The sequence below is a fragment of the Sycon ciliatum genome, chromosome 1 (genome assembly GCF_964019385.1).
Source record: "Sycon ciliatum chromosome 1, ocSycCili1.1, whole genome shotgun sequence".
In the NCBI taxonomy this organism is placed as follows: Eukaryota; Metazoa; Porifera; class Calcarea; order Leucosolenida; family Sycettidae; genus Sycon; species Sycon ciliatum.
In genome coordinates, this window is record NC_088643.1 from 78,386,722 (window position 1) to 78,403,813 (window position 17,092).

The 17,092-nt window shown below is 46.0% G+C and overlaps 1 protein-coding gene across 1 annotated transcript; it reads left to right on the forward strand.

The window, feature by feature from the left end:
• The first annotated feature begins 1,331 nt into the window (after positions 1 to 1,331).
• Positions 1,332 to 16,878, forward strand: LOC135805638 (transmembrane protein 62-like). The gene is made up of 14 exons (XM_065319710.1): positions 1,332 to 1,644; positions 3,528 to 3,639; positions 4,105 to 4,242; positions 4,662 to 4,707; positions 4,893 to 5,046; positions 5,780 to 5,907; positions 6,675 to 6,797; positions 11,164 to 11,319; positions 11,819 to 11,984; positions 12,543 to 12,650; positions 13,105 to 13,198; positions 13,747 to 13,854; positions 14,283 to 14,401; positions 15,920 to 16,878. The coding sequence occupies exons 1-14, from the start codon at positions 1,471 to 1,473 to the stop codon at positions 16,193 to 16,195; spliced, it is 1,902 nt and encodes a 633-aa protein (XP_065175782.1). The 5' UTR covers positions 1,332 to 1,470; the 3' UTR covers positions 16,196 to 16,878.
• The last annotated feature ends 214 nt before the right edge of the window (positions 16,879 to 17,092 follow it).

Consider the following 17,092-nt stretch of genomic DNA (forward strand, 5'->3'; position numbering starts at 1 on the left):
GTACAGTAGTGACAGTACTAGGCTAGTACTAGTAGGGAGTTCAGTCACGTGACAAATCAGCTGAAAACAGCCTTCACGCGGGTCACGTACATTAGCATGGTAGCTGTGGCACCATGGACTTCGCTGCAGTTTTTTTCGAATTGCTATGTCCTGCTTTCATTTTCAAAGTTGAAAGTTGGTGCGTTTGATAGCTGAGGTCTTCCTGCTCGTTTTGGTGCCGCACTTGCTTGGGCAACTGTAGTTTGAGCTTTTTGTTGTGAGGAGTGTAGTTTTCAATTGGATTTTTCATCCGTTTGGAGGGAGTACACGGCCAGGAAACACCCACCATCGTGTTCAGCGACCTCGAATTATGTAGAATAGTGCTTTCTTCTCGAGCTAGGGGATCGCTCTTCATCGCGCTTTCAAGACTTTCACCTCCTGGTCGCACAAAATGAATGAATTTCTGGATCCAATATGTTCAAGCGCTAGGAGTGTTTCAGATGATTTATTGGCCCTAGTGAAAGATTGCACCTGACGGCCCAGGAGACTTTCGCTATTGCGACAAAGTGAGCTATGATTTTGTATTCGACTCATCGCCTTGAAACCAGAAAGAAATTGCTATGGAGTGGTGCTCTGACATGGATCGCGTCAGTGATTGGATTGTACGCATATTTCACTATTGTGCATTTTACATGTAAAATGTACATGTACATGTACATGATTGATCAACTGTGTGACAGCCGCAGTGAAGTTGGGCATCTGAAGTAGTGAAGACCAAACTGCTGTATTTATTATTTGTACATGTATAATGCAACCATAGCCATCAGTGCTCACTTCAATTTCATAGTAATGGAACTCGTGTTCAATGGATTTAGCATTGTTGCTATGGTGGTTGCTACGGGCGCCGCGCTCGTTCTCATTGGTCATCGCTTGCCGAAATATTATATTTTGGTCAATATTAGGACTAACCAACCTGTATTGCACCTATATAACACCTATATTGCACCTACAGGCCAGATTTCATAGCATTCTGACAAGATTGTAATGTTGCTAAGCGCTTAAGCGTTTGCTAGGCTTTCCGGAAAACCCTGTTGGTGCCACAGCAGTATGGCATTCCGCATACATCATGATGAAGGTTGGCGTAAGACTTTGACGCCTCATATCTCTGGTATCCTTCAAGATTTTTCATCCAAATTTTCTATGCTATATCTTGTACTGTAGTTCTTCCCGAAAACAAACAGTTTTTCTGGTTTACTACGAAAGAAAAAAACACGGTGATATCCCTAGTACTAGTACTACAAGTACAATCAAGAGTCCATAACCATGATAACCCAGGGTTATGGACTCTTGCTACAATTATAATACTGCATGCCTTTTCAAACAAATATTGAAATAACACGACTCACCGAAATGGGGAAGTGAAGAAAAAACCCGGGTGTGTTTGACGACTCCTTGTTTGTAAGCATCGTCTTCCTGAATATCCATACGACAATGATAGTGTCGATCGCCACACATCTGGTTTTTGCGATTGTTTTAGTTGGATTTGGTGTCACCATCGCCAAATTCCTTGTTGACTTAGACTCTGAGTATCTACCAGTGGAGAGCAGGCAGTCACTTCCACCATATCCTGCTGCTGCGGAGGAAAATATCTTCTGGTTTGTTCAGGTTAGGCCCAAACTATGCATACGTGTAGATCCTTTTGGGGAATATCATAATAATAATGATACATGATGTAGTAGTATACGAGGGAGCCAACCCTTGACATGTTCACCATTGCCTTTGGCTTTGGGTTACTTATTATATTGAAGACATACGAATATGTTCGGGAAGACTGGGCTGGTGGTCTGCAAAACACGCCTAGCAAAATGACGGCAAATACATGCCTTTTTGATTTAAGTTAATGTTAAACACGTCTGGCAAAATGACGGCAAATACATGCCTGCCTACGCAATGCTGTCCTCTCGGAGAATCGCGATTATGCTGCCGCAACAAATTCCGCGATTTCTCAAGGTTTCCGCCAATCTAGCATTATCCGCGGAATTGGAAACCTTGCAAATTTCTTCGTTTTTCATTGATTTTCAGCGAATTTAGGATCCCGCCTGGCAGCCTGTATACTGCACTGGTACAGTGCCTGTGTTCTGTGCATGTACAGTACTGCTCAATGAAATCCAGTTGAGTCACTCAAGTATGCGATGGGCCGGGCGTTGCGCAGCCATAGTAGACCTGCGAACACTGGGCTGCGAAATGATGCAAGGCGCAAACTTGAGTGTCGCGACTGGATTTCATTCAGCAGCACAGTACATAACATTGTGCGTGGAGCTAATCATGAAAGGCACGAAACGGTGGCATGGTGACTGACTGGATCACATGCATGGTCGAATCTATTGTGCCCGTGAACTGTCTTGTGTCCCTAGGACTGAACTTTGATACTGCACTTTCCGCAAATTTACTGTACTTGGACCACATCTTTGTCTACTTTTCTCCGCAACTTCTTGCGCAGATTTCTCATTTAATTTTTTCCCTGCGATTTCCCATGGAGCAGGCAATGCGTTCTGTGATGCTGGAAGGTTCTGGCAAAAAGTGCTGAAGTTGATTTATCTGCTTATGCATTACAACTCTTCACATGACGGTGTAGGCATTAACACTTCACAGTACAATGCACCAGCGCTTTGGTCGAGTGGTTGCCTGATAATCATGAGGTCCAGAGTACGAGACCCGCTCTGGCAGTAGGGAGTGTGTACTGTGCTAACAAATTCGGTGATGCACGCCTAAACTATTTTACATGTAATGAGCTGCACCGACATCCATGGTCAACTGGGTAACGGATATATTGACTTTATTCACTCCTTGAGTAAGGGTAACACGGACGCAGCTAACGATGTTCCGCCCGCTTCAGGGCACTTGTTCCGTGCGTACCATCTCACCCTTGCCGCTAGGTGCTGGATCTGTCACATTTGTATATGCGTACTTTGCGTACTGTAGTGATGCACATAAAGGCGCATGCGCTTATGGGTGAGTTTTTGCGTTATTTGTTATTTTTTGCTGGTCGTTTTGTCTCACACATAGGCGCATGCGCTTGAGTTGCTAGCGTACCGGTACATTGCATAATTATGCACATAGTGCAATACCGCAGTGCGCATTGAACTATGTGAACATGGTGTTTTTGTGGTGTCTGTGTGTCGCGGATGGAATTGCATTTCGATTCACTTATAAGACAACAAGCAGCAGACAAGACAGACTGGAAGAAACTGTGCAGCTCGACACCCGAGGAGAAATCAGTATCAGCAGCTACTACACCTAGCTGATGATGCTCACAAGACAGAAGCGGAAAAAACACTGAATTTCTTTTTTTAGTGCTCTACAACGCGAAATGTGCTATTATTATTATAATATTATTATTATAAGCGGTAAAGCCCATGCGCTTATTTGTGAGGGTGCCCTTATGCCCGGGTATAGGCACATGCGCTTATATGCGCGTCTCTACGGTAGACTGAATTCTTATTTCTTCTATTGATGCCTATTTGACACACTTGTGTACTCGTTTGCAGGTTTCTGATATACATGTCAGTCGCTACTATGATCCGAATCGGACGAGGGATTTGGAGACCTTTTGTGGTGCTCATTTGCCGTTCATCAGCCCTGCTCTGGTCTTAATCACAGGTAGGAGATAGTGGACTATGACAGTAGGAGCAGTTTACATCAAAGTCTACCAAAGTCTACTGCTCCATTGCACATGAAATGACTTGATCCTGTTACATTATCATAATACTATAATTTATCATATTGTCCTGTAGAAAAAGTCTCTCATATAGAGGCCTGGTTGGAATACAGGCCTGATTTTCAAGATAGACGTGTGGCACATCATCCGAGTTTTTTGTGTTGGCATATTTATTTAGAAATACCGGATTTGTATAGAACCCTGAGCTGAGTAGAAGTACCGTGTATAGCTTTTGCAACTACATGACTGTTGACATTGTCTTTTACGAGAATAAGCCCGACCAGTATACTCAACGTTGCGGGAGTTGTAGTGTTGCTGGCAGTATTACAATGTAGTATATATGTTTTTTAAAGTGACTGCTATTCAACGATCACTCACGGATGCTTTTCCCTGTGTGAAATACTCAGGTGATCTTACAGATGCCAAGTCAGCGGATTTCCATTCCAGCCAGCAGTTCAGAGATGAATGGCAGCGCTATCAAGCAGCAGTCCATGCCAGTGGTGCTCAGGCACACTATCCATTTCTTGATTTGCGAGGCAATCATGGTGAGGGTTCAGAGCTGATGAAGATGATCGGTTCCTAACTGCAAGTGGTTCATGGAAATCTAATGTGTCCGTCAGTCAACAGGCTGCAGTTGCTAACAAGATGTAGCATGAAACGAATTGTTTTTTTTTGGCTTTTATCAACGAGTAACTGAGCCTTCCTTATACTTCAAGTTATTTGTTTTTTTGTTACAGAGGTCCTGAGGTCAATTTCCAGTGCCTGTGATACTAACGTTAACTTAGTACTTCGAAGTATACCACCTTCCCATCCCCATTATTGGTTAGCCTCATGAAGAATGACTCGCTGCTTTGCATATCCTGTTTGAGATTGCTGGAGACCCACAAACCGTTTATGTCTGGGTCTTTTTGAATATCACTTCCGAAATATTTGAGCTATGATTGTGATGTGATGTGTGTCGCAGATGGTTTTGACACACCCATGAAGAGCGGCTATGACTCCCTTTACCGGTACGTGGTATGCTTGTTTTCAGTGACTGATCTGTTTGTCTTATTGCCTGTGGTGCCCTCACTGTGTGACAGTGTGATCTGCAAAGGAACCCCAATTTTCTTCTTCAGCTATGTTTGGCTTTTGATGCTGTGCTGGCTGTTTGCTAATGACCATCGTCTACTTTTTTGTTTCCATGGTTGTCCAGGTCATTTTCTATCCGCAATGCACGCAAGACCAGTGGTCATGAGGCGCTCTATGTTCACTCGACACCCTTCGGTAACTACTCATTTGTTGCAGTTGACGCAGTGCCCAGACCGGGACCAAAGCGCCCGTTCAACTTTTTCGGAATAATCGATGAGGTAACTGTTGTGTGTAGCTGTGTGTTAGGGGTCGTCGCAAAAGTTTTTTGTCGTCCCTGAAACGAACATGATTCGTTTGGGGGGAGGGGGTGCGAGCCAAAATCGCAAGTCGACCGACACTTTACATAGTACATGCCTGCGATTTTCGTCGTCCAGCATAGCAAGCTGTGTTCGTTTCAGAGGGAGGAGAGGGGGTCCGAGTACGAAATAAATGATGTTCGTTTCAGGGACGACAGAAAACTTTTGCGACGACCCCTTAGGAGACTCCCTGTGATAGGCATTTATTTGATGTTGGAGAGTCCTGGAAGTATTAATAAATAGTGTCAAAGTGTCAAGATTTCGACACTGGACATATGAAGAACATGTGCTGGGCATGGGATGGGTTCTCTCCGAAGTTTGTATGGTATTCTAATTCTACTCTAGAATCTACACAATACATAGTGCTAGCAATAACACCACATGGACTCTTTCCTGCAAACGTCTTTACCACCTTGCCTAAATTTCCTGGATGGCACAATCAAATTCTTAGACAAATCTGTACGAAGGACTATTATCTCCTAATCAAGAAACTCGGAGTCATTGCCCAAACATTACAACAAATCGTGTGTGGTTGGTTGCCCACGCAATGCGACCCAGTTCTCTTTTTCTGTCTCTAGTGTCTAAGGGCATTGCCTTGAATTACCACCTGCTCTTGTGTTTAGTTCAATGAATCTATCACCTGTACTGTGCTTAGGAGAGGCTGGTCAGTCTTCAACATGCAAGAGCAATGGCATCGAAGAGCAACCACACTATATTTTACGGACACTATCCGTCATCGTTCATCCACCAGCCGTACTTTGGTGCCCTTCGCTCTGTCCTCGCGTGAGTTGTGTGTGATGTTTTTTCTAATCATCTGTGCCATGGGCCGGATACAGTTATTGTACAATGCAGCACTGTGCTGTAGACTAGGCATATTGTCTCTGCTGTGTGGAACAGAGTGGTCATCATTTATGCTTAGTTTGCACTTGTACAGTGCTGCTCAATGAAATTCAATCAAGCGAGCCAATGGCTCGTGGGGCACTGTGCCGCCCCTAGGCCTGCGAACACTGGGATTTGAACTGGTGGATGATGCAGACTTCTCTCATGTGATCGGATTTCATTGAACAGCAGCATTGTACTATCTAGTGTATCTCCAAAGGCCATTGGAGAATGTACACGTATGCCACATAGAGGTGGTGTGATCAATCTGCCAAATTTAGTTCTGGTGTTTGTCATCTGTTAGCCAATGCTAGAGCTCTACGAAGTTTTTCTTGTTCAACCCGGTTTGAAGCTACAAGTTGTAGTAGAATCTCGTTACTATCCACTTTTTCTTGCAGTTCTTCATGAAAGTGATGTGGTGCATCCATTCAAGGGACCTTTAGTACTTTACAGAATGTTTTCTCCTGAAGTCATTCACCTCTGGTGGTAGTCATGTTTCAATTGCTTATCGTTCATGTAATTACGGTACATGTAAGGTGGGTGTAAGCCTTGCTTCTGAGTTTACCGCCACCCCCTTATAACATTCTGTCATTGCCATCACGTGTGTGTGTGTGTGTGTGTGTGTGTGTGTGTGTGTGTGTGTGTGTGTGTGTGCATGCTGGTTGGGACAGTGGTGGAACAGCGTACCTCAGTGGACATCTGCATGACTTGGGCGGCCTTGCTGATCACTTGTACGCGCAGCAAACCTCTGGGCAGTTGGAGCTTGAGCTGGCCGATTGGCGTGTGAATCGACGGTTAGTTCTTATGTTTGAATTTGATGATGGCATTGAAAGACACTGGGTAGGGATGGCTGGGTAAGCTATTGCATTGGCAATTCTGAGGTCTACTGAGGTCACGGTTTAAAGACAAAATTAAATTAAAAATGCGAATGCACCCCTTGATAGCCCCTTGCACCTCTTGCACCTCTTGCTTTCTTTGGCCTTTTCTGAACGACCTAGGCTGTGTTTACATGAGGCGTTTCAACCCGGGTTGAGTTCGACCCGGGTCAGATTTCAACCCGCCATGTACACGAAATGAATGGCGCGTTTACATGACGCATTGCGCTTGACCCGGGTTGAAATTTCGACCCGGGTTGATTTCAACCCTCCCCCAAGGGCAGGGTTGAAATCAACCCGGGGCGAGAAAATCGTACAAACGTACTTCTGCGCGTATCTCGCGCCAGGTTTGAATAGCACTGCGCATGCAAATTTCGCGTGACCAAACAGGATTCTAGAAGTGGACTTTTGGCGGCATATCAGTATTTGACCCGGGTCAACTGTCTTCATGTAAACGCTCACCTATTTTGTCTATCGTACAGACTTTCAACCCGGGCTGAACTCGACCCGGGTTGAAATTTCTCATGTAAACACAGCCCAAGTGATAGTGTAATGATCGAAGAGGAGTTTTAGGAATACTGCTCTCGATCTGTAGATATTCTAAATGACGTTTTGGCTCTTCAGTGAGCTCATAACGATTATAGACACTCGGTGTCTTTCCACTCAGATACAAATTCTCTTCATATAAATTATCAGAGTTTCTCTTGACTGTCCTCAAAGTATAATGAGAAGAGGAAGCGCCTACATCGCGACGGCTGGGGTAGATATGTCCACCAGTCGTATGCGACGCAGAAAATGCTGGTGTTAGGATAAATATAATGACGTGAAAAGAGAAAGGAATTATCACGTACATCTTGGAGACAAATAGAGACACACACACACACACACACCGTATAAGTCTCCGGTAAACGAAAGCAATGCGACTGGAAAAGAAGAAGACTGTATAACCATAAACAGGACAAGTCATGGCAGTAAGTATAGAACTAGACAACGAATGAGATGGAACTGGGTCGACGTAGAACGTACATGTAACAAGAAATCGTAATGTCCGACGATAACACACAGTAGCAATAAATACTAGAAATGCATGCAGCTGTCAAATCAAGAGTCAATGTACAGAGTGAAGACGCATGCAATATCAAACAAGGAGTGACAGTACGGGGGCCCGGGTTCGATTCCCGGCCAATGCACCATGTTCAAGCGCGGACAGTTTCTCTTGCGTGACACCTAGGTCAATCTCCAAACGTGACACCTGCGTCTGCAGTTCCCGTCGCTAGAGACCGCAATTGTCCACCATCATCGCGGGCTTCTTTCAGCTGCTTTTCATGGCCGCTACGGAGTTCTGTCAGCTGATTCTGCTGTTCAGCATGAGTGCGTTTGATCTCCGCCGTGTGTTCTCATTCCGTCGAGTCCGCGCGGCATTCTATCTCTTTGCACTGCTTCGATGCGTCCGCTAGCATCTGGCGTAACTCATCGTTCTCTTCCGCCAAGCGTTGGCTCTCTGATTGCACAGATGACAAGACTTCGCTCATGCCCTTGAGGCGACATTGGAGATCCCTGCTCTTCCGCACGTGCGATTCACAGCTGGCGTGTGCAGCGTTCAGTTCTTGCTGGTAGCGAGCTTCCTTCAGCTGAAACTCGAGACGTGCGCTTTCACTTCGACCTCTGCTATCTGAGTCAGCTGTGACATGCAGTCCTGCTACTACTGCCAGCACTGTCGGACAATCAACATCATCTTCTGCATTTAACTGCTGTTCTCTGGACGCTTGCCCAGCTTGTACTTGCTCAAGTTGCTGCGACCCTTGCGCATCTGCATGTACTTATTGTGTGGACTGTGTCTGAGGCAAGTGAAACTGCTCATCAGTCGCATGCTCACGAAGGCTACCACGGTCTGTCTGTGCATCGCGTATGCGTGTGTCATCGACACTTACGTTCACTTCCTCGGGCTCGTCCGCGGCCAATACTTCTTGTCTTAGTCGAGGGGAGGTGGATCGCTGTGCCACTTCCTCCACGTCCATCTGCGCGATCTGCAAGTCTTTTTTGCAGTAGCTGACGCTCCACCTCCAGCACACGTCTCGCTGCGCGGGCTGAGGAAGTTCCAGAGTTGACGGAGTGACTCGTAACACTTCCAGATGCCCCGCCAGTGGTCGGTTCGGCTTCGAACCCATGACGCACTGCGGGCACGCCAGCTGTTGTGCGCACACTCTTGCGCTTCTGCGTCAGACTCTTACCGCTCGAGACACTGTCTTTGCGCTCCATTCTCCTTTTACTCTAAAGCCGATCCGGCTCGAAGGACCAGTGGGTGACGCCAGCACAATGGGCAGGAACACACTGTCACTCCTCGGCGCCAAAGCCAGTGTCAGCTGGGCGGTAATAGAGAGCCAGGAAGGGGCTCTCACCCCTCCAGCCGGCGGTGGCTAGAATATCAGCAAGGGATACTCCACCTTGCATGGCCGCTGTCGTGGCAGCACCACGAGTTGAGCGCCTCAAGAACTCACCGTACCCGGCTTCGGAAAGCGTATCCTTCAGCCACCGTGCGATCGTACTAAACACCGACGGTCGGCTGGGCGGGCGAGATGTCACGAGTAGTTGTTGTACATCATCATTACGGCAGGGCGGTGTCTGCCTACTGTACTTCTCGGGACAGGAATTTGGACAAAGAAATTCGTCCTGTGCAATGTGGGGAACCAGGAAGTACTTAGGTCCGGAACCCTGGACATGTGTCTTACGGACGGTTGCAAGTTCGAACGCAGTACTATCTGGAGTTGATCGAAGGTGGATTACAGACAATCTTCTCGGTGAATGCTAGTAGCGATAAATTTCAGGCATCGGCTGATGAGGCAGAATGAAGGGAACAGATATGCATTCTCCCACTGGTCCGCCGGAAGGCTTAATGCATCTACCGCTTCGGCCTATGGGTCTTGACGCCAGCTCACATATCGGTCCCGTTGGCGGTTGGGTCTGGCTGCAAACAGGTCGATGGTAAGGGGGCTGAACCACTGATGTAGTGTCTGGCTGCAAACAGGTCGATGGCAAGGGGGCCGAACCACTGATGTAGTGTCTGGCTGCAAACAGGTCGATGTCAAGGGGGCCGAACCACTGATGTAGTGAGCGGAACACCTGCCTGTCCAACGACCAGTCACTGCTCTCCATGGTCATTGTCCAAGACAGCCGGTCAGCCGAGTCATTCACACCTCCCGGAATGTGGACTGCGACTAGGTGAAGTTGCTGAGGCTGCGCCCAAAGCCATACCTCTTGTGCCAACCGACACAGAGCGAGCGGATGTGTTCCTCCCTAGTTGTTGATGTAGGCAACGGCTATCACATTGTCGATCTCGACACGCACAGTACCTTGTGTTGCACCATTCACCAGGACTTGCAGACCAAGGTACACGGCCGATTGATGTGACCTTGGTCGACTGCTGTCCACGGGCCTTGAGCAGACCGGCCCTCGCACACAGCACCCCATTCCATATTGGACGTGTCTGTTGTTAACGTGATCGATGGTGGGTGCGAGGTGACTGGCTTGCCATTCTCATCTGACGATTGACGAATCCAGTACCGGAGGTTGGTTATAGACGCCTCGTTGAGTTTGATCAACCCAAGCGATGGAGCTCTGTTCTGCAACCACTGTAGTGATCAACCCAAGCGATGGAGCTCTGTTCTGCAACCACTGTAGTGATCAGCTGTAAGTCTGTGCCAGCGGGATCGCCTTCCATGTGTCTTGAAGCGTCCCGTTCAGGTGCCTCAATTTGCTCAAAGTTGCAGTGCCGGAGACGTCGGCATTCGTTCTGGATGGCAGACAGCTTCTGGAAGAGTGAACACCATGGTCATGGAAGAGATGTTGATGCCGAGGTATTCCAGCGACTGCGCTGGCTCCAAGATGAACTTTGACTTTGAATCTACGATTGAACATAGCCAACCTCGCCTCCTTCGGTGTGAATCACACTCCGGTACAAAGCGCTGCGTCTACGTCTACGTAATGAGTTTTTGGTCGGTTGTCATGATGATCCATGTACGGGGTGACAACGGGAGCAGAGGAAACGGGAAACGTAGACGTGACAGGGAGAGGGGGGGGGGGGTATACAGCTAAAGCGGATGAACGTGCGTATCTCTCCCAGTTTCCAAGCGACCTTGTACGTGAAATTTTTCAAATTTCTCCAAAAACGTAACCACCTGTCCAGGGCAAGAACTGTGCATGTGTGATGACACAATCATCCATTTTGAAATTTTCACCGTAGCTTTCTTGTTTCTTTTCCTCTGTTTCATGCTTTTTATGTTTCAAGGTTTCGGATTCTGGCATTCGATCATGACCTGTTATCTTTTGGTGACTATGAATTCAATGAGTTTCCTATCGTACTAATCACAAACCCAAAGAGTGCCGAGTTTCATGTCAGGAATAGAGAGCCCCTTGGCCGTATGAGACACTCCTCGCACATCAGGTATGCAGTGTCAGTTATTGTAGCGTGGCAGGTGTGAGCGCGTGCATGTATGCAATGCATTCTCCTCGAAAACATGCAGGTGTGTATTTCTGTTTGCCTCCTCGCTTAAGATTCAATACATGTGTGCACGTAATCACCCGACACACATCCTCTGATAGAACTGCTTGTCTGTTTGTCCTCTGAAAATTAGAAGGGGTTCATGATCTTCATTACTTTGCTCTGAGTATGTTGTGTGCATTAGAATCCAAAAAAAAAAAAATTAGAATCCACCCTACTGGCCTGAGTGCTCTTTCAACTAAGGACAACTCTGCATTGAGGACACATAGTCATTGTTCAGTCCCAACCGTTCCCAGTCAATTCGTTTAGGATTTTGTAATCAGGATATCTCCTTTTCAGGGCGGATATATCAGGTCCCTATTGTGTCAGTAATCCAGAGGTTGCCTTGGCTGTACAGTATGTCTTTATCAAGCCTAGTCTTCTGTTCATTCAATGATTGCAGGGTACTGGTTTTCTCCCCACGTATCATCACCTCTGTTAAGGTATTCATTGATGGGAGAGCGCTAGGAAATGCTGTGCCGACGTCAACTGGTTCGCATCTGTACGTGATACGCTGGTCGCCCAGTGACTACAGCGAGGGATTTCACACAGTCACTGTGGAAGCGTCGGTAAGTGATCCATTCTTACCAGTAGTCTGCAGCTGCAACTATTACTTGGGCTTCTGCACCTCTTTTTCCATTTCCTTTCCCTTTCTCCCACCCTTTCCCTTTCTCTCCTCTCCTCTTCTACATTGTCTCCTTGTGAGAAGGCACCTTTGCCTGTTTGGTTGAATGACTATCAATAAAAGCACAATACAACTACAACAACAACATCTCTTATTGGCCACTGGCCGATGCTTTCAAAGTAGCTCAGACTCGAACTGAAATCCGTATTCATATGGCTTGCATGCCTTGCTGTGTAACATCACTTATCCACACCATATGATATCCCTGCACATTGTGGCATTGTCTGAAAAGTTAGCCTGGGAAGGGATGGAGTCCGTCAAGACATTGTGTTCGTTGGATTGTTCTGCTTATTGAATATTCAAACTTGGACATTTAGAAATAGTAGCATTCAATCTCATTTCTGCCTGACTTCTACGTTACAAGATTCAGACGTATAGGGCGTATTAATCTTGCTATTGTTTCTGCTGGTGAAATGCTTGTTTCTGCTGTGTTTGTGTCCAGGACACTAAGTTTAAAGCCAAGATGGGACACGTCTTCTCTCTGGATAACAGCCGTGTGAAGCTGCGCTGGTTCCCGACAGCAATATTCCGCGTCGATCTGGCATTTATGGTAGGTCCCAAATAGACTCCCAATGCTAGATATCTAGCCGTGCAATCAACAGTGTCCTTCAGGCTGAGTTTGTAACTCTTCTTCATGTAGCCATGAATCATGATATCCCACTGGTGTTTGAGACATCTGAACCCTGCGCTTTGCTGCAGCACTGTTATGATAATGCTAAACTGCACATGTACAGCATGTGTCCAAAATACGAAGTGATCTTTACACCAGTGCTTGATATCTTTTTGCCTTTCATCTTTTTCCCCAATTTATGACCTAATGCCCCTTGGGGACATTGGATATAGAGGTTATACGATTATGTCATCATTATGGAGTGGCAAATCCATGAAAACTGTGGTACCAACACTGGTTTACACTCAATACCATGCATGCAATTGCATCACTCGCATTACCTCTATACACTGGCACATTCTCCTACATTGTTGTTTTGCGGTCTTTGGTATAGTTCAAGCTGGCGTTTGTCGGCGCCTGGCTGGCAGTGATTGCAGTGCTGTATATAGCAAGATGGCACCCCAGACTGGTATTGCCATCCCCCAGCAGTAAGTACCAGTTCCATAACGAAGTGAAGTTCTCGAAGTGATTTGATTTACACTCGTATTATGAATTTTACCTCAATATATTATTCTGTGCACTCGTAAATCAAATTTTCATGGTTGATTAAATTTCGTTGATTTCACCATTTGGTGCTTATCGCCCTAACAATTTCACTGGATCCTGGTACATGTACTGCAAGATTGGGCCGTAACTGCATGCAAGAACAAAATCCACCAATCAATTTTATTTTTCGAAGAACCTCTGAACAATCAAACCTCGTAGCAAGAAAACGTTTCTGAGCAAATCCTCTCGTTCTTTCTCCTTGTGTGCCCAACCATTAGTCGTTTTGCATTCACTCGTACATGTTGACAAATAGGAAATTCTTACAGTGAAATTAGTCTTCCTTGTTGCTGAATCAAAGTTGTATTTTGTGTATTGAGATTGGCCAACAGCTACTCACCAGCCAAACTTGCTGTTTAGCATTACTGTGGCAATGTGTGCAGCACTCAGCTCCACGCACTCAAGCCGTGTTTATTTGCTGCGTCTCTTCTAGGCCATGCGTGGAATTGGTTTCCGTCAACTAGGCGAGGGCTGTGCTGCTTTGCAAAGGATCTCCCTTTATTGACATGCTTTTGTACTGCCCACGTCTATGTTGGTCTTGGTGAGTGAATGCTCTGCATTACAGTAACATCTCTACATGCAGCATTAGTACGAGCACATACCGGTTGCTGTTCAAGATTTTGAAGATGTATGGTTTTTCCAGCATCTTTGCTGCCCATCACTCTGTGTGCCTGCTTGTGTACTTTATGCATTCTATCGTGCATGCTGAAACTAGTAATAAGACCATTCCCTTTTGTGGATCTACTGGCTTCTGAAGAGATGCTTTGGTGCATGAGCACGCTTTTGTGGATCAAGGCTGTCTTTAGCAGCGACTCATGATGCCGTTAGCATTCCTCTCTATGTTATGCTGTTTGGCAGTAGATTGTAGATATAATCTTCTTCTCTTCCCTGGTTTAGTGTATGCAGGTGAATGTGCTGAATACCAGTGTATGTATGGTCTCGGTATTGTTGTGATGTCTTGTCATGCAGGCCCTTGCCTCGTTGCGGAGTTACTAACGGACCACTACGGCCTGGTGTTCTTTCATGGTGTCTTTGTGGAGGGTCACTTTCTGCCCGGTTCATTAACTTATTTTTACGGCTTCTTACAGGTTAGTGTGATTACTCGTGCATTTCTCCCTGAGCATGATACATGCATTCCAACTTGGTGTATCTGATGATGGAACGTGTGAAACTTTTGATATCATGGCAAGTAGTAGATTGTTGATGTGGTTGAGAGGGCGAATGATCCACGTGCATGCTTCTTTCTCCTTCTTTGCTGTTCCCTTTTTTTGGTGGACAATACTGTTTACTCGTAACATAGTTCGAAGTTTGTGTTTTGAGCCATCCTTGCCGTTCCCAATGTGTCGTGAAATGGGATGCACTCACAAAAGACTTTCCTGGATATTGGTGGCCCAGGTTGGGTTCATTGTATGCTTCGTCATTCACACAAGTCACTGCAGCGTGTGCTCCTAGTTTTTGGATGTGGCTGGGGACTTTTTCTTTGGTAATGGCCATCCACATGCAGGCACATACCGTAGTGTCTTGTATTAAAGCCTATCTCGTATAGAAGCCTGTCTTGAATAGATACCTGATTTTCAAGAAACCGTAGTGACGCGCATATAAGCGCATGTGCCTATACCCGGGCATAAGCGCACCCTCACAAATAAGCGCATGGGCTTATAAGTGAACCTAAATGCAGTCCATCCCACGACACACAGACACCACAAAAATACCATGTTCACATACATACTTCGAAGTATGTAGTTCAATGTGCATTGTGGTATTGCACTATATGCCTTATTAGCATCCCCCCACCTCACAACAGAGCAACAGTATGTTGGGTTACGCCGGGAGTGCCGATACGAGCAACTGGTTAAAGTATTGAAGCAAGCGTATAATGGCCCCGCTTGGAGCCGCTAGGTGGCTCGCAGCTGAGCCGCCAACTGACTCCGCATGGAGCCGCCAAATGCTAAATATATAGGTATGCGGAAAACCAGTTGAGAGCATATATTCACGTATGAGCCAGAAACGTGAGTTGAGGTAGAGGGTGGGAGGGTGGGAACAAAAACGTTCTGCGAGTTTCAAGCTCAAAAGTCAACAACAACAATGATCTTGCAAGAGACCTTGCACGGGATCGTTTTGGGCGCACGCCCGAGAGGTTTGCGCATGCGCGCAAATCGGGCCAGCTCGCTGGGCTGGCTGCTAACTTGCGTTAGCATGCTAACGCTCATTTATGCAAGGTACCTGTACACTAGCAACTCAAGCGCATGCGCCTATGTGTGAGACAAAACGACCCGCTAAAATATAGCGAATAACGCAAAAACTCGCTCTTAAGCGCATGTGCCTTTATGTGCGTCACTACGGTACACTGTCGGCACATAAGCCTGGTTTTAGTGTTGACGTACCTGCCATACCTGTCTTGTATAGAAGCCTGTCTCATATAGAAGCCTGCAAAATTTCCCCAAAAAGTTATATAAGCCGCGGCCTTTATACACGACTTTACGGGCATATATCATGTGCTTTCGTTGCCTGATGACTGTGGCAACGTGAAACTTGGAGTCCCAACACAACTTCCTCTCTCTCAGAATCTACTGTATGATATGCTTTTTTCTGTTTTCTTTGCACAGATAATTATATTCCACTGTATGCTGTTGCTGCACTTTTCATGGCTGCTGGACCACAAGCAGAGGAAATCTCATCACAATACTCTTTCGACACTAAGTCGCAAGCTTGGCACGTTACTTGTGTATTCCCCAGCTGTTTTGGGACTACTTTTCCAGGCAATGAGCTGTCGCTCTATGTACAAGGCGTACGGGCTGACAGCTCTGCTGTTGGGATTTGGTCACTCGTGGGTCTTGCTGGCAGGTGTTGTAGGCGTCATTGCAGTGTCTTGCCGTCGCTGAATGTTAGACTTGTACTTGGTCTTGGGTATTCACTGTTTTATTGTTCTATTTATTAGACCGAGACATGTACTACAGAAAGCATCATTTTTTTAAATCTCGGTTTTATTCATTCATATTTTATGGCTCGCTCTACCTTACTAGTCTAGTTGTACGTATATTTAGGTACTATGTTCTTCCTTAGCGTAGCCGGCCTCATGTGTACCAGTGTGTCACGTTATGGCCTATATTGACATCCTGTTGTAATCAAGAGATCCCTCTACTCTAGCCATGAGGTACTGCAAAGTGCAAATCTACAGATTAATTTTCAGTGCTGTAGTCTCCACCATGCCAACATTTCACCTTCAACTAATTATTTCGGTCTCAAAGGCTGAGGCTGAGATCAAGATGCCAAGAAATAATTCATGTACGGTATGCACTGAATCATTAATTTTGTTGATTTACCGTCTTTCTTGGGGGCTGTTATACATTATTCCAAGAGTCTTGGTGATTATATTACTCAGGCTGCTGTACACCTGAATACTTATCTGCTACTCCATACCATTCACTTTTTAGGCTGAGTTCTTTTTATGTGCTATGTTTACCAGGCTGCTTGCCTTGCTGTTTCCTGTTCCACTGTATCTCTTTCCCGATGAGAAATAGACAACACCTTGGTAGAATGCATAAAATGAAGGATTGTGTGATAAGTTTGTAATTGTGTGGAGTCTAATAACGGAGAGATCTTGCTGTCTCCTGTATATTAAATGCGATATTTACTATTTTTGTCATGTCTATAATAATTACGCACCCATGACCAACCCACCGCCGACCACTGCCACCATCACCCCACCACGCGACACCGCCACATCAAGAAAAATCAGCAAACAAAAACAACAACAACAACAACAACAACAACAACAA